We start from the raw sequence: 16,621 nt of genomic DNA on the forward strand, positions 1-16,621 counted from the left end.
CAATCACGATCTGCAGGATTGTCCACGTTGTGGAGTGTTCGCGAGTCGAGTGAAACCCATGGCGTGAAATAGTATGCTGATGGGCTGTAGACTAACTACTTGAGCTCTAAACGAACCCCCATGGCGATGCAATCGTCCCTGCCTTGTTACCCCCTCTCTCCCGGATCTGCGCCAGTCAATGTAGCCTGCGCAAGGTTAATCTTATAAAAGGACGATCAAGTCCTGCAAAGTTGGGAGCTGTCTCAACAATCAATATAAGTTGCCTTGATCCAGACTTGCACGATGAGGTCTCGTCTCATCCTTAGTGTTCTCTTCGCGGCGTCTTCTGGCGCGACGACCCCCAGCGGCAAATTTACTGCTTTGAGTTGTAACGTTGCAGGGCTCCCGGAAATTCTCCAGTCTAACGATGTTAATGGGTCGAAGACTGAGAACGCCGGGGAAATTGGCACCTACTTTGCTGAATATGGTTATGATATAATCAATCTGCAGGAGGTGAATCTTGTTTCACTCAGTCTACTGGCGCAAGTTAACAGGAACAGGATTTCAACTACCACGCATATATCTATGCGACCGACGACCATGCCTACCGGACGGCCACGTCCGGAGGTGCGGGTATTGGGAGCGGATTGAATACCGTGTCGAATTATGAGTGGGTTGATTTTACGCGCGAGAAATGGACCACGTGCTCTGATGCGTCGGGGAGCGACTGTCTTACTCCAAAGGGGTTCACCCTCATGCGCTGGAATCCATCCGACGGTGTTTACATCGACTTCTACAATATTCACGCCGATGCGGGGTAAGTAAGCACTGAACTGCGCATGAAAACAAATGCCTGACCTCTTCTGTTAAGCACGGAGGATGGCGACGAGACGGCGCGGAACGCCAATCTACAACAAGTGGCGGATTATATTGACACCTGGTCAATCGGAAACGCTGTGGTGGTGATGGGTGACACCAACAGTCGATACACTCGAAGTGCTGATACTGGCATCCGTGTCTTCAAATCTCAGAATCGTCTCAATGATGCTTGGGTTGAGCTGGAGATGAGCGGCGTTTACCCGACTGCGGGAGCTGATGCGGTCGTATGTGACAACCCGTCAGAGATCGAGACCTGTGAGACCATCGACAAGGTGCTCTATCGGGGATCCGACATTGTCACCCTGTCGGCCGATGGCTTTTACTACGATGGTGAACGCTTCCTCAACACCGACTCTGCATACCTGGGTGATGTTCTGTCGGATCATAACCCAGTACTCGTCAACTTTACCTGGACTATGTCGAGCTCCCTCCGACAGAGTGAATTTTCGGGTGGCCCGCACGGAACGTGGTTTAACGATCTGCCTAACGTTCCGTCGTCGCCGGTGGCTTCGGTGCTCACCTTCCGTGGCGCTAGTCGTCTTGATGCTGTTGCACTGCAACTCTCCGACGGGACTTCTTTCAGCCACGGAGGAACCGGTGGTACGGAAGTGACACTAACCCTCGGGACTGATGAGTACTGGACAGCCACCAAGATTTGCACTGGCCAATATAATGACCAGACTCGAAATTTCTATATCAAGGCTACTACAAGCGCGGGGAACACCTTGGAAGCAGGCACGGTAACGGATAGTTGCACCACTTATACTGCTGATGACGGTTACGGAGTTGTGGGATTCATGGGACAGGATGGCGATGAGATGGATCAGTTGGCTCTTATCTACGCATTCCAGGCGTCATAGGCCTCACATACGACATTGTACAAAATCTTGATTGAGGGGAAATGTTTGACCATAGAGAGTGATATTTCACAATTATTTGCAATTATGTAACTCTACAATCCCTTTCAGGATCTCTGTTCGACATAGCCCCAATGGCTATAATGGGTAAGGGCCTTTGACTGATGATATCCGGACCCTCATTTCAAGATCGTATTGTAGTCCGACCACGTAGCGTAAAGAAAGTCACGCCTAGATAAGGTCTATCACTAGCTATTGCTCAATAATCTCAATCAGGTTTGGGCGCGACGCTTAGCATGCAGATTCTCGATTGGTGCGTCCACTCCATAGTTCATGGCCTTCTTTAAATCCCCCAAGTACAGACTGGCAACGCAGGCAATGACACCAAAGGGTACGGCGATGATAAAAACAACCCGCAGTCCATCAGCATAGGCTTGTCTCAGGGCACTGACTCCAGAACTGATAATCTCGGAAGTGATACCGGATATATTTTTCAGAGATGCATCATCGTTCGATGACAGCGCTTCCACGAAAGCATTAACGGAAGATTGTGGGAGTCCCGCCTGCAAAGCTGCCTTGGAAATGTACTGAGGGATGTAATTCTCAAGGCGTGCGTTTGATGCGGCATAGTAGATAGCGGTGAAGACAGAAGCAGCTATGGCGCGAGAGCAAGCCGTCGCTGCGGTTGCGGTTGCGATTAGATGGTGTGGCGTTGAGAGCTGAACTCCTGCAATGACCAAAATCAAAGGCGCACCAAAGCCGAGTCCGGACAAAGCAAGGAAGACAATGGCGGAAGAGTTATTGTCGGGTTGAATAGTAGACATGCCAACAAGCCCGGAAGTAAAAATAATAAAACCAACCAGCATGGGCGCACGAATGGTCTTGAACTTAACACTGTAATAGCCATAGATCACCGTGCTCATTGCTGCAGCGATCCAGTAGGGTAGTTGCCGGACTGCCATTAGGAATGGATCTGTTTCGAATAATATCGTCGTTCTGCAACGTGAAAATTAATATTTTGACAAATCGATCTCGCGCTGGAATATAGGACTCACAAGACCGGGTAGAATATCACGAAGGGAAACAGCATAATCGCCTCAATGAATATGAGCACAATGCAGATAGCAAAAGTATGGCCTGCACTATTTCCGACTTTGCCCCCGTGGAAGAGATCGTGGTGTAGAATTCCGGTTCTGGTGAACTTCCACTCGTAGATTCCGAAGGCGACCAGAGTTAGTATACCTACGATCAAAGTGGCCAAAACTGGCCCACTGGACCATGTGTATAGACCGCCTCCAAGGTTGAGTCCGGTCAGAAAAATGGTCAACCCAGCAGTGAGAAGGAAAAATCCTAAAAGGTCCACCCGGCCCAGCTTCTGCCAGAACGACAGATGATCTAATCGAGTATGCCTCTTCGGGGGTCGGTAGCCCACAAAAAGTCCGATCGCTGTCACTCCCCAAAGGGCCATTTGGATCCACTAAAATATAACTGTCAGATCCATTAGCTCGGGTGGAAGGCTGAGAAGGGAACATACATAATAATTTCTCCACCCGGTGTGAGGGTTCGCTCTGGTCAGCGAACCGATGATCAGGGGCCCTGCGCAGGCACCCACTGATCCAGCAATGTTGATGCACGCTTGGGCCACTGAAATGTTGTGAATAAAAGTGGATAAAACTGTCATGGGGTTTGTAAGGGGAACTAACTGGCCCTCCATCGTCTGGGTAAAATATCACTTGGTACGCAGTATGCCAGTGGAACGGTCGCAAACCCGAATCCAATCAGCACCTGTGCCGCAATGAGCCGATATATATTAGTTGATCCGGGTGCAATTGCACTGCCAATAAAAGAGATAATAGCTGGGCCGACCAGAAATGCCTTCCTGGCCTGGAATGTGTCTGAGAGAGACGAGAGGAGAGGAGAGAGCACGGCTTGAACTAGTGATAAGGAGTTGGGAACCCATGAGCCTGCGATAGTATTGTTGAGGTCCTTCTCGATATAGGGCAGCTGGAAAAAACGGCATGAATTTCAAATGCTTGTGATATTGTTTGGTGGAGGGGCCCAATTACCGCAGCTGGGGGACCTAGAAGCCCAAACACCTGGACGAGGTTCAAGAAAAACATGGCAGCCAAGGCGAAATAAGTCCGCGCATGTAGCGCCGGCTCTTCATTCTCTTCGTAGCACAAGTTCTTTTCCTCTGGGTTGTCCACATTGTCGAACTGTTCAACGACATCGTCTTTGTTATCAGGTCCCTGGTCGCTGTGTTGGGCCGTAGAAGGCATTGTGCATGGAGAGTATGGGGCCAATCGAAACTGATAATTGCGAGGGAGTCAGTAAGAAAGGACCCAGTAATCAACGAGGGGGAAACGAAATGTCTTATTTATGCAATGCCGATACTTGGAGCGATAACACACGCTAGCAAGTGATAGGTCACACTGGAGACTGCATGCATGCCTTATGTTTTGGTATGGAAATTTGGATTACTCATGAACATGAGTTTTAGGATCGCCGAGTTTCTGTCGTACGGGCAGTGGCGCGCCCGTATGGGTCGTGCCTAATACGTGACCCCCTTGTTTTTTTTCCACCAATCAATCTTTTCATCTGATTTTGATTCCACTTGATCTTATTCGTCATGAATTCATACTACGCTATACGTGTCTAGCCTGCTACGACATGAAATTCTTATCTATGTCGTTGACGTCCTTGAACTCTAATGTTCTGGGAACGCGTTCTGCAGAGACCGGTCAGATCTTCCCCACGAACGAGATGGTCGGGCGTGCAAGGCCCAAGGCTTCAGAAAAGGATCACAGATAATATGCTGAGCAAGTACAAGATGAGAACTTAATTTCCGTAGGCTCTTTACGTTTTATCAAGTGAGTATGGACTTGAAGCTTACTGAGTCCGGGACTTGGCTATCCCACGGCTTTTATCCTTGACTTGACACGAATTCCTTTGGGGAGCTTCATCCCCAAAATAGAGCGGCCTTGACCTGGGCATACTACTCCTGGTAATCTACAACATCATGCTAGTACCTTAATTTAAACTCATTGGCTATACGAGTATATTGCGGCCCGAGATATACGTCGGGTGAGAGATTTCCCCCCGCCCCACCACTTGCAGATCTACTTAGAAAGAGGGGTTTCCCCGAACCCCAATCTTTTTTGATTTTCTGATTTGAAAAGATCTCCCACCATACTAAATACAGATGGATCGCTTTGAATATTGCCAAGCGCCATTCTGCCCATCTGAAAATTTATGGAAGCTCAGAAGTAGCACGATTTGCATGATCGCAACACTTCACCAAGTCATGACATCACCACCCAATAACAAGCTCACATCATATACGACTCTGAAAATTTCAAAAGTACATCAACTTTACAGCTAGCTAAACCTTGAACTAAATAGCTACTTTCTGCCTCTCGGATAGATTGCACCTTAAAATTTCCCAAAGATGCAGCCGCCCGACTATTCGGTGCCTCAGGCAGCACAGCGGCTGCTTGAAGATGGGATACTGGACAATAACTTGATGTCTCATCTTCCTCCCGAGCTAAAGGCACTTGCGCGTAATATTCAGTTCACGGGTGCCTCGAAGCCAAGCATTCCCATAAATTGGAGGCTTGCTGAGAGCATCTCCGCCTTGAAGGCTTTGGAGGCGACAATGCTCAATTTGCTCTTGACGCGCAAATATGAAATCGCACCCGTTAAAGCGACCATAAACACGTAAGTCAACGCATGAGATTCTTGGGCAGACAAATACTAATAATTCACGCACAGGGATCATGCGAGCCTATTTTTCATGTCACCAGTGCTTACGAAGTTGATCGGACCCGATGGCAAGCCCGTGGCTTTTAGTCCGTTACAGGGAGGTGCGATGGAACTTTTCCCTAACGAGGACAAGTATGGCAGCCTCTCCAGCTTGCATCGGGGGCTGGCGACTAATATCTACAAGACAAAGGATGGCCGCTATTATCATATTCATGGTAGGTCGAACTTTCGCAGATTCAAAATTATCGTTACTCAAACTATGCTAGGAGGCATGAATCCCGATCCAACGTTGATGGCTCTCGGTCTGTCTGCAGACGATAGCCCTAATGATACGACCGAGTCTGTGATTCGAAAATTCGAACATGCTGTCTATAGGCATGAATCTGCCAATATAGATGAACTACTTAACGAGAACTTCAAACAGGCTGGTTCAACTGCTTGGACCGCAGAAGAGTACTTTGCCAGCAAGCATGGTCAGGCAAATCAACATATTGGGTTATACGAAATCGAGAGAGATCCAAATTCATCTCAACCTGCTACCTGGTGGCAAGACAATCCCAGCCTTCCTTCATCCCCCAAGCGCCCACTCGCTGGGTTGAAGGTTGTTGACCTTACCCGCGTCATTGCAGCACCTTCCATTACCCGCAGCTTGGCGGAGATGGGTGCAAGTGTAATGCGCATTACCTCCCCTTATATCACAGATATTTCTATTCTTCACCAAGATTTGAACTGGGGCAAATGGAATGCCTCGCTGCATCTGAAAGATGAAGGAGACCGAGAGACGTTACGCCAGCTGATCTTGGAGGCTGATGTCGTGGTTGATGGATACCGCCCTGGTGTCATGGACCGTCTAGGTTTCGGTCGCCAAGATATCTTTGAATTGGTCAAAGGTCGTGGGTATGGAATCATTCATCTCCGCGAGAACTGCTACGGGTGGCATGGGCCCTGGAGCCACCGGAGTGGTTGGCAGCAGATTAGCGATGCAGTATGAGTTGCATGAAGTTTGAACCACATAGAGGGACAGTTGCTGATATGCACCTTTTAGAACTGCGGTGTCTCTTTATCTTATGGGCGGGCTATGGGCCTTGATGAAGCAGTGACTCCGATTTTCCCCAACTCTGATTATTGGTACGCTCGATTTCAACTTTTATCTTTCATGCCACTGACATGATATAGTACTGGAGTCGTGGGAAGCACTGCGGTCCTGGATGCCCTCATACGAAGGGCGGGCAAAGGAGGAAACTATGCTGTTGATGTATTGGAACCACTTAGGGCTTGCATCGAGCTTAGCTGACTGAACGCTAACAGGTCGCCTTAAACTACTATTCTCAATGGTTAGTCCGGTCGTGCGGTACCTATCCAGATGAGATCTGGAAAGAGCTCTGGGAACGCCACGGCTCCCCTATTTTTCGCCACTACAGTCCGTTAGCACACCTGCTACCATCGATGCTGGAGCTTCTGTACCGATACGATGCAGCGACGCTTCTAAAGCCAGAGTTCTTCGAGCCTCGTAGGTCAGGCGCGGTCGGTGCAACGTTCATTCAAGTTAAACCCATCGCACAGTTTGAAGGCGGCGCGGTCGAGTTAAAATACAATGTAGGGAGCCGTGGCAATGGCATTGATAAACCAGTTTGGCCAGACGATCTGACCACAGAGATTGTTCGGTAAAGTTGGAAAATGGGGTGATTGTACGATAGCAAGGATTGATTTTTGCTACCTATAGAACTGGTCGCGTAGAATCACTTAACCTAATTATAAGACGTCTTCATCGTTTCCAGCTAAATCACTTTATTAAGCAGCCCATCCCCAGATCCGCTAACATATACCTGGGTGACACTGCTATTGGGGGAATCGGTACCGTTTGTGCCACTATCCTCTCCATACAGTGCGCCTCTCTCGATGCCCTCGAGGGTGTGATTGTTACTTTCAGGGATCATCAGCGTGACCAAGGCCGTAAGAAGCATGAGCCCAGAAAAAAGACCCAAGACGCCTTCAAGACTGATCGCATCCGTGACCGTGCCGAAGGCAAAGGAAGTGAGAATGGCTCCACATTTACCCGCCGCGGCGGAGATACCGTGGGCGGTGCCTCGGACTCGGGTCGGGAAGACCTCGGCAGGAATGAGGAATGTGGTGCAGTTGGGACCAACGGTCAACACAAATTGAGAAAGTGCAAAGATGACCATGAGACCAGCTGTAGGAGTGTGGGCACTGGAAGTACTGATTCCGGCCCAGATAGCGTAAAGTATGCTGACTCCAATGCAGGACCAAAACTGTTGGCGGACACGTCCGATGCGGTCGGGAAGGAAAATGCCGACGTAGAAACCGGGGAGATAACCCTGTACATGTCATTAGCCAGGAAGCAACACAGAAAGAGAACAGAAAGACTTGCAGCAGCCTGGATGATGATATTGCCAACAGCAGTGTTGTATAGAGTCTGCCAAGGAGTGGCCCCTTTGGCATAGCCAATTCTGGCTAAGACGATGCTTTGGTTGAGGTTGATTCCATAATAAGCGATATCGCTATTTATTATTAGCGAGTCCATTGATCTGCGGCAATTGCCTCAACCTACAAGAGGAACCAAGCAGTGGCCGTTGCAAAGAGGACCTTGGCATGCTTCAGTACGCTGAAGTATTCGCGAAAGTCTTTCCACTGTTCTTTGAAGCCGCGTTTCTGTCCAGTGGTCTCATCGCAGACATCTATACCGAATTAGTGGATTTTCCATAGATAAAATTATGTTCTGCCGATATGAGACTGACATTGCTTGTATGGTAAAGTCTCCGTAATGGTCAGCCGGGCGTAGAGGGTGAACGCAGCAGGAATAATGCCGATTCCCAGGAGAAGTCGCCACACCCATTCAAGGTGATTTTGATTTTCTGCGATGGGGCCTTTGAAAGCCTTGAGCAAGATCAAGAAGACAATACTAGCAGCAGTATTTCCGAGGCCAATGTTCGAGAAGACGGTCAAGACCTGCGTGGCCCGAGACCCAAAGGGCGACTTTTCTGCTGACAACGAAGAGGACAAGGGATAGTCTAGAGATGTTTAATATGGTAGATTGCCATGAGTCTCAAGACCTTCAAAACATGCTAATTCTTACCTGCTCCAATTCCAACACCAGTTACTACGCGGAAGACCGTCACCCAGGCAGTTACTGACCGGGGACTCATGTTCTTCCATGGCAGCAAGATGACCATCAGCGTCCCGAAAATCGTCAGAAGCAACTCGTTGCCGTAAATAGTATGGCGGCCCCAGACATCACTTAATACGCCAAAGATGAGCTGGCCAGCCACCATGCCCAGACTGAGGCCGCCTTTGATCGTATCACTGTCGACTGCCGAGACCTTGCCATCTTGGAAGTATAGGTATCCCAGAATTGGAACCACTATGAAGCTGCGTGAGAGACAGGTCTAAGAGCCTAGATAGTTACATACCAAGTCCAATTGTCAAGTTGAGATAGCCATCAGCGAAGAACCCGACTCCCGCAGTGATCAGGAAGCGCAGCTTCGCACCCAGAGAGGCCATTTTAGATCGGAAAAACGACTAAGCAAGCAGAATACTATTCGCGTTAACTGGAATGGCTGGGAAAGCGCTGCGAGGCATCTCGGGTTTCGATATAGTAAATTTTGCGCTGGTTCGGTTTTATAATCCGCAGCCAGTAGAGGGGTCTGTTGAAGTCAATGCACGAGTTTTCGGCGAGAAGTACCGCGAGCAAGGCCGGTGGCGAGTATCAGCTCCGAGCAATCAACGAATATACCATTGATCTGGTGGTTGGCGAGGAAGCAATGAGCAGTGCGACAGTCTCCACGAGGCTCTCACGACGCGCGGGCCAAATTTTGCAGGCACACTCCGGCATGTGGAGAAGCCAGTCACCGTTCTCTTCCGCCGCCACGTGCGCTCGGCTACAATCCGCCTCACGCTATATCTTCGGTACGAAGTCCTGCGGTGCTTCTGGTCCGACTATCACCTGTCAAGCACCCCCAGAGCCTAGATCCTGGCCTAAAGCTAATTTCCGCTTGTGCCTGTTCTGGTTGGTGCGTTCTTACTAGATCGTCGGACTGACGGGTTGCCGCTAGCCGCAGGTCGGGTCAGATTCAAGGCGCGCGACCACTGAGGGAGTGGATCGTGCCTGCGTCGTGTTGCGCTATGGAGGATATATCGCTTCCCTCGCCACCGGCAGTCAGCGCCTTGCGTGAATCATTTGGTGATAGTAAGCCGCCAGACATTACTCGGAAGATCACAGCATGCGTGGCATGTCGCAAACAGAAGGTGGTATCCCTGATAACAGTGCAATCTGAAGGTTACTAATGGGTACATCAGGTTAAATGCCATATGCGAGAGGGACAGGCACCATGTTCACGGTGCAAGAAGCGAGGTCTGCCATGCACTGTGAACCGGAGTCTGCAAACACTACTAGAAGAAGATGTGACGTGAGAATCTTGATTATCCTAAGCGGAATAGCGTGCTCACAATTTATAGATGGAAAGGTGCAGTTGTACGAAAAATTAAGCGACTTGAAGATGCCATTGCGAAGATCGCATCCAAAGTCGACCTCTCCGATCTCGATTTAAACCAAGCACGGCCAGAGGAAGCACCAGAGTCCATGAGCCCGCCGGTAGTGGAGATGACCAGTGCAGAGCACCCGTCGCCTAGCCCAGAGCCTCAATCGAAAGATGACCAGGAGGAAACCCAGACTTGGGAGGTGATCATGGACCCTCGGGGTGGTCCAGCATCAATACCGGCATCTTGTCTTTCAGAAAGTATAAAAGCAGCAATGCACAGTCTACCACAATCTCGGCGTCCTGACCTGATATCAACCGGGATAATCACATTACGGCAAGCGTTGGCCCTGTTCGATACATATCACTTGCGGTTAGATCACTTCTTGTATCGCATACTTGGGGACCACATCAGCCTGGACTCAGTACGAATCGCGTCACCGCTCTTGACGGCAGCGGTTTGCACAGTTGGGGCTCTGCACTCCCCATCTTTGGGTCACTTATTCGATACATGCTATGCAGAATACAAGGACCTGGTGGCCACGCAAATGTTCTCCAGGCATGCCAATGAAGATGACATTCGGGGACTATGCATTGGTGCCTTTTGGTTACATGAGCTTTCGTGGGCACTCATCGGAAACGGTATGATCGTCAAAGCTACGTTAGGAATGAACAAGACTAATTCTAACTGACCTAGCCGTCCGGCTTGCCTCGGACATAAATCTCCATAGCGGGATCTACAAAGCCCTCAAGGGTGACCGAGAAGGCTATATCCAGGCGCGGCTTTACTACCTTGTCTACGTGTGCGACCATCATTTTTCCGTGGCATACGGTCGACCTCCTATGTCTCGCGAAGGTTTCATCATCGACTCGGCAAGTCGGCTTCTGGAGACTAGGAATGCGACCGAGGATGACGCCAGACTGATCAGTCAAGTGAAGGAATGGTCAATCCTCGGTCAAGTCTTTGACACATTTGGCGTGGACGTGGACACCGCCCTTGCCTCCGAGACAATCCCCCAGCTTCGGCGATACGCCATCGCCTTGGATACGTGGTTTTCCGATTGGAATGAGAGCTTTCGCGAGAACAGGAGGGTTGGAAACTACCCGCAAAAGGGCGTTGGTTTCCACTTCCATTTTGCGAAGCTCTACCTCTGCTCTCATACATTCCGCGGCTTACCCGCGGGGGAAAATGCCACGCGGTACTTCTCGCCCGCGTTAGAAGAAATTGCCAATACTGGTGTCCTATCGGCCATGTCGATTCTTCGAGTCATTGTCTCGGACGCAGAGTTCCGATCGTTCATGAATGGTCTCCCATTATATTTTAACACGATGCTCGCATTTGCGGTCGTCTTCCTCCTCAAGGTGGCTACCAAGTATGCGAGCGTGATTAGAATCGACACTGCCAAAATCCTTTCCCTTGTGACGCAAACGGTCGCTGCTTTGCGCGAGATCACTCAGTCGATGCACCGACAACATCTACTTGTCGTCATAACTGAGGGACTTGAAAGGCTGCTGCTTAGATTTCAAGTTCCCGTCCAGACAACACAAGAAGCAGTCTACCATGCATCGCCGGCAATGGAACCACCCACCCACCTCGAACTGAGCTGGATGGAAAACATGGCAAGCTTTGATTTTCAGACTAACTTCCCTGACATAGATGACTGGTGGCTTCATTATAATACATCAATAGGCCCTGGGCGTTCCATATGATCGGTTAGACGAATATCATGATGCCCAATTCAGAACCAGATCGAAGATGTCGTAATTCCGCCAGCTCCTGGATTTTGCTGTTTTGCTATCATGCACCGGCTTTGATGTGATGACCGGGATTGCCTGCTCGCTGAGGCCGCCGTGGGATCGAAGGGGGTGGTCTTTGATGTTGGAAAGGTCGTGGTTTGACGGCTTGCTTCCGATCACAGCATGCGATTTGGAGATCACCACAATGTCCCCTTCTCGATCAAGGGGCATGTCGTATTTTCCACTTAGAGCTTCTTCTACCTCGGGAAGCGACCGACAAAATGCCACCATGGGCTCGAGCTGTGAGGGATCCTTAAGATACACGCGCACAAAAGAGCCTAGTGCACCATGGTGACGGACGAAGGGGTCAGTAATGGGACAGATGAGCTTCGAGGCCTCAGGGCCAAAGTTGATGTTGAGAACCTCTTCCAGGAACAGCACATTGGGCTCTCCCAAAGAGTTGGACTTCTGGCTCATTCCGTGATCGCCGGTGATACCAATGACTGGTGCCAAAGCGGCGAGTTTCTGCAACCTCTCATCAATAGATTTCATGAAATCATCGGCTTCTCTATCACCAGGTGCATGCTTGTGCTGAATGTAGTCAGATAACGTCAGGTATAGGAAATCAGACTTCCCCTCCTGGAGCAACTTGATTCCAGCGTCCAGTACGAACAAGGACAGCTCGCCAGAGTACTGGCTTGGAGCAGGCTGACCAAGCCACTGCTCCACATCAGCAATGCCATTCACCTCGAGCGTGCAGTCTGCCGCACGTTCAGCCGAGAAGCAGATCGCGCCTTGCAAGCCGTGCGCCAGGATCTTGCGGAGCTTATCTTTGGCAGTGACGGCAGCCACTCGCACGCCGCGTTGAAACATCTGCTCAAGTAGTGTAGACCCCCGGAGCAAGGAATCATCTGTGATCATTCTTTCTTCGCCAGATTCCCGATCGAGGAAGAAGTTGCCTGCGATCCCATGAATCGATGGTGGTGCACCGGTGATGATGGACACATTATTGGGATTGGTGAACGACGGCATACAACTTTTGGCGGTTGCATGGAATCCTTTCTCGATAAATTGCTTGAAGGTGGGCAATATGCCGCTCTGGATGCCGGATTCGAGATACTCCGGGTCAAATCCGTCCACGCAAATCACGACAGTGGGCTGTGTGGGCATTCGATATTTCTTCGAATGAAGCGTGAACTGGGTTCTTGACTCTAGTTTCTCATTTAGATCGTGCCTCGAAAGAGAGATCAAGTTGATACTCACCAAGAAGGCATTGATATGCCAGCTCTTCGTAAGTGTCCAGCTGGGGCACTACGCTATCGGGATCCTTGGCCGAATCATCCCAGCGTCTCACAGCCAGCTTAGCCTCCAGCCAGGGATCCTTCTGTGCCTCGAGGACTTGCTCCGGGGTAAAACTCCCACCCTGTTGTAAGACTATAAATACATAGAACCTGATGAATTTTGAGAAGACCCGTACCTGAAAGCGCAGGGTACGCTTGCTAGTCTCACTCAGCCCATCGTGGTAGGTCTTGTCCGTCGCAACTAAATACCTTTTGGCGATGACGTGCGCGCCGACTAATTGACACACGCGCTCACTGAATCCAATTTGACGCAAATATGCCTCGCCTAGGATTTCATGGCTTTGGCGGCCAATGTATTGGCCATCCGGGGTATACATCTTGCCCATTTTCGAGGCCGCAGGAATAAAACCCCCAACATCATGTAGCAAGGCCGCAATGATGACTTCGGGGTCATTTCTGTATTCAGGAGACTGGGTCGCATGATAGGCACATTGAAGTGAGTGCTGCAGTTGAGTCACTCGTTCTCCAAGATAGTCGCCTTGGCCTTGGGCATATAGGAATGCGAAAAGAGTCGTGATTGTTGCTCGCGTATGCTCCTCGACCGAAGCAAGTATGTCGTCCGCGGAGTGGGGGTCAGTGATTTTGAGATTCATAGTGGCAGTGTGATTTCGAGTAAGCAGTGGGTTCTGATACGGACTAGCTTCAATAGGTGCCGTTGGACGAGCGATGGCCCTTCTAATTTCCTGCTTCTCGGAGCGTACTAATAGGCGATCGCATGAAGGCAAAGGCAAGAAGGCCGGCGGTACCCATATCCGATGCCCCACGTGCCTATCATTGATGCGTTGATTCCTTGCCCGTCATCGTGGATCCTCGTGGATCTTCGTCCGGCTTTCGATGGTGTGCAGGGCCCGTCGGTGCGAAGCCCGGTGGCCCGTGCGGACTGGCTGGGTCGGGGCGAACGCCTGTGATGGAACAGGTGCCGATCAGTGTCGCATAGTAATGAGGGTCCTCGAGCCACGGAATGTTCTGGTTAGTGATCCAGAAGGGGAAATTTGGATGCGACGGATTGGTGCACGCGATCGCGGAGTGGGTTCGGAGGTTGTGGATGCCGCGGGGAGAGCCGTCACCTTGAGCATATATAATCCGCCTTGGTGGCCACTACAGAGCGAAACTCTGAATTCTTAGAGCAGTTTCGAAACATCTCTGGAAAATTCTCATATTTCCTTTATAATGAACCCCCTTACCCCAGAGCAAGTGGCCTCCTACCACGAAAATGGCTACCTTCTCCTGCTCGCCGAAGAGCACCAGCTGGTGGACCCGGTGGCGTTGAAGCAATGGACAGAAGAAATCAAAGCCTGGCCTCGTGTCAAGGGTAAGTGGATGCCTTATGATGAGATCAACATCAACGGCGAGCGCCAACTCATGCGCACCGAGCGGTTTATCGACTTCCATCCTCAGTACAAGGAGCTCGTGTGTGGCCAGAAGCTGGGTCAGATCCTCAAGGCCGTCTCTGGCGAGGTAAGTCACTCTGATACGCGATAGAAATCTAGTCGGGATTCATCTAAACGGCCCCATAGGATATGCTCCTCTTTAAAGACAAGATCAACTACAAGCAGCCCCACGGCAATGGCTTCCAGGCTCACCTCGATGCTCCGGCGTACGACCATATCGGCCGCATCGAGCATGTCACGGCTAACCTCGCCATTGACGCCGCCACCATTGAGAACGGGTGTCTCGAGGTCGTACCTGGGTCTCACCGTATGGAAGTTGAATTTGCCCAAGGCGGGCGTATCAAACCCGAGTGGGAGCACGCCCATGAATGGGTCATCATTCCTCTGCAGCCGGGGGACTTGCTGATCTTTGGCTCACACCTTGCGCACCGCTCTGCAGCAAACAGGACCGAGAAGAGCCGCTCAAGCCTCTATGCTACTTTCCACTCGAAGAAGGATGGTCTAGACTTGAGGGAAAAGTATTACAAGCATCGGATGGAGATGTTTCCTCCTGAGCATGGTAAGATTCCTGATGCCTTCTGGAACGTGAAAGCAGTTTCTAACTTTGTCTATATAGAGCGTGAGGAAGGCAAGGATTATTCACAAGGCTATAAGACCTACGGATTTGCGGCCCCTTTCACCAGGCTTGACCAGAATGCTGCTCCTGCGGTTGGGGCAGAGCATTAGTGATGAATGAGATTGAGAGCAGAAAAGGAAGAACGCAATGATATCGCAGGTGCGAAAACCTCTCAGCTATCTTCAAGACGGACAAGGCCTACTAGATCTCATATTGAGGATTGCTTTCCCACTCAAGTTGACTCCCTACGAGAACGCAGCTGGAGCTGGGCAATTTTAGCTTTAAACCCCAGCTATATTAATAGCCCGCGATTGGCATTTTCGCGTTCTTTCTCCGCTTGTCTTGCTGCTTGAAGTAGATTCGGAATAGCAGTTTTGTTCGCCTCGCGGGCAACATAAATGGGTCTTCGGCTGTAAGTGTCTTTAATAGTCGGATCAGCCCAATGCTCTAATAGAATTTTGGATGTGGGGTCCGATCCCGAGCCGCGTCGTGAAGGGTGGTCTTGCCATGAACGTCTTGCATGTTGACATCGAGCGTGTTGTCGAAGTCAAGCAGGAGTTGAAGAATTTCACTTTGAGCATTAATTGCTGCAGAATGGAGCATCCCTCACTGGAAGACATATTTATGGTGGACATTCGCTTCCCTCCCTCTTCTCTTTCTCCTTCCTCTCTCTACCTCACCATCACCCTCTTCCCTTCTTGTTCCTTCATCCTCCCACCCTTTGCTCCGATCTTCGACCCCTCACACCCTCTACTCCCAAAAACTACCAGCCAAGGAGAATGAGTTCTCAGAACTCGACCCCGGCTAGTACCCCGCTTGTCCCGGTTACGAGCCCAGGTACCACGTCAAATAGACGCTCGGATGATCTTGGTCACAGTGACTACCTGTGAGCTCCCAGTAATTATATCCCACTCTAAACTACCTACTCTACTAACAAGTCAAAAAGAGGGGTCCCGACTCACAGCAGCCAGGTCATCGGTACCCCTGTTGTGCTCCCCACCACTTCAAGTGGTGTTAATAAGATGCACCCCGCCTAGCTAGCTATATATATTCTCACCCTACTATACATAATAGCCAGAAAGGGAAGCCGATAATATATTTCCTCCTAAGCATAATAAGATTCTTGATACCTTCTGGACTATGATAGTAGTTTCTGACTTTGTCTATATAGAGTGTAAGGAAGGTAAGGATTATTTATAAGGCTATAAGGCCTACGGATTCGCGGCCCTTTTTACTAGGATTAACTAGAATACTACTCCTACGGCTAGGGTAGAATATTAGTAATAAAGAAGATTAAGAGTAGAAAAGGACGAAATACGTAATAATATTATAGGTACGAAAATCTCTTAGCTATCTTTAAGATAACTAAAACCTATAAGATCTTATTAAGGATTACTTTACTACTTTTGACTCCCTATAAGAACGTAGCAGAGCTAGGTAATTTTAGCTTTAAACCCTAGCTACCTATATTAAGAATCATAGTCGTAGGGAGATGGAGCCCCTGACTATTCTGAATCGAAACCTTGTATTTATATATTTGTCAATA

At 49.8% G+C, this 16,621-nt stretch overlaps 7 protein-coding genes across 7 annotated transcripts; 4 read left to right on the forward strand and 3 right to left on the reverse strand.

The window, feature by feature from the left end:
- Positions 1-282: 282 nt before the first annotated feature.
- On the forward strand, positions 283-1,718 carry N7482_000989 (endonuclease/exonuclease/phosphatase family protein; the record flags this gene model as incomplete). The annotated part of the gene is made up of 3 exons (XM_056683114.1): positions 283-492; positions 540-796; positions 851-1,718. 3 exons carry the CDS (start codon positions 283-285, stop codon positions 1,716-1,718), a joined length of 1,335 nt encoding a protein of 444 aa, XP_056546720.1.
- Positions 1,719-1,987: 269 nt separating this feature from the next.
- Positions 1,988-3,994, reverse strand: N7482_000990 (trichothecene efflux pump; the record flags this gene model as incomplete). The annotated part of the gene is made up of 5 exons (XM_056683115.1): positions 1,988-2,711; positions 2,771-3,192; positions 3,250-3,359; positions 3,419-3,719; positions 3,782-3,994. The coding sequence occupies 5 exons, from the start codon at positions 3,992-3,994 to the stop codon at positions 1,988-1,990; spliced, it is 1,770 nt and encodes a 589-aa protein (XP_056546721.1).
- A 1,169-nt stretch (positions 3,995-5,163) lies between these two features.
- Positions 5,164-7,145, forward strand: N7482_000991 (CoA-transferase family III; the record flags this gene model as incomplete). The annotated part of the gene is made up of 6 exons (XM_056683116.1): positions 5,164-5,432; positions 5,487-5,692; positions 5,744-6,462; positions 6,523-6,605; positions 6,654-6,732; positions 6,786-7,145. 6 exons carry the CDS (start codon positions 5,164-5,166, stop codon positions 7,143-7,145), a joined length of 1,716 nt encoding a protein of 571 aa, XP_056546722.1.
- Positions 7,146-7,303: 158 nt separating this feature from the next.
- N7482_000992 (uncharacterized protein) lies at positions 7,304-8,996 on the reverse strand (the record flags this gene model as incomplete). Its single annotated transcript, XM_056683117.1, has 6 exons — positions 7,304-7,813; positions 7,855-7,996; positions 8,047-8,173; positions 8,234-8,506; positions 8,572-8,856; positions 8,906-8,996. Coding segments are annotated over 6 exons (1,428 nt in total), but the record flags the coding sequence as incomplete, so codon positions are not given.
- A 621-nt stretch (positions 8,997-9,617) lies between these two features.
- On the forward strand, positions 9,618-11,680 carry N7482_000993 (Zn(II)2Cys6 transcription factor; the record flags this gene model as incomplete). Its single annotated transcript, XM_056683118.1, has 4 exons — positions 9,618-9,743; positions 9,792-9,901; positions 9,951-10,592; positions 10,702-11,680. 4 exons carry the CDS (start codon positions 9,618-9,620, stop codon positions 11,678-11,680), a joined length of 1,857 nt encoding a protein of 618 aa, XP_056546724.1.
- A 15-nt stretch (positions 11,681-11,695) lies between these two features.
- Positions 11,696-13,661, reverse strand: N7482_000994 (uncharacterized protein; the record flags this gene model as incomplete). Its single annotated transcript, XM_056683119.1, has 3 exons — positions 11,696-12,918; positions 12,971-13,130; positions 13,185-13,661. 3 exons carry the CDS (start codon positions 13,659-13,661, stop codon positions 11,696-11,698), a joined length of 1,860 nt encoding a protein of 619 aa, XP_056546725.1.
- Positions 13,662-14,238: 577 nt separating this feature from the next.
- Positions 14,239-15,185, forward strand: N7482_000995 (phytanoyl-CoA dioxygenase family protein; the record flags this gene model as incomplete). The annotated part of the gene is made up of 3 exons (XM_056683120.1): positions 14,239-14,526; positions 14,586-15,018; positions 15,076-15,185. 3 exons carry the CDS (start codon positions 14,239-14,241, stop codon positions 15,183-15,185), a joined length of 831 nt encoding a protein of 276 aa, XP_056546726.1.
- Between the last annotated feature and the right edge of the window lie 1,436 nt (positions 15,186-16,621).

This window comes from Penicillium canariense (genome assembly GCF_028826845.1).
Source record: "Penicillium canariense strain IBT 26290 chromosome Unknown utg000001l_segment0_segment0, whole genome shotgun sequence".
Lineage (NCBI taxonomy): Eukaryota > Fungi > Ascomycota > Eurotiomycetes > Eurotiales > Aspergillaceae > Penicillium > Penicillium canariense.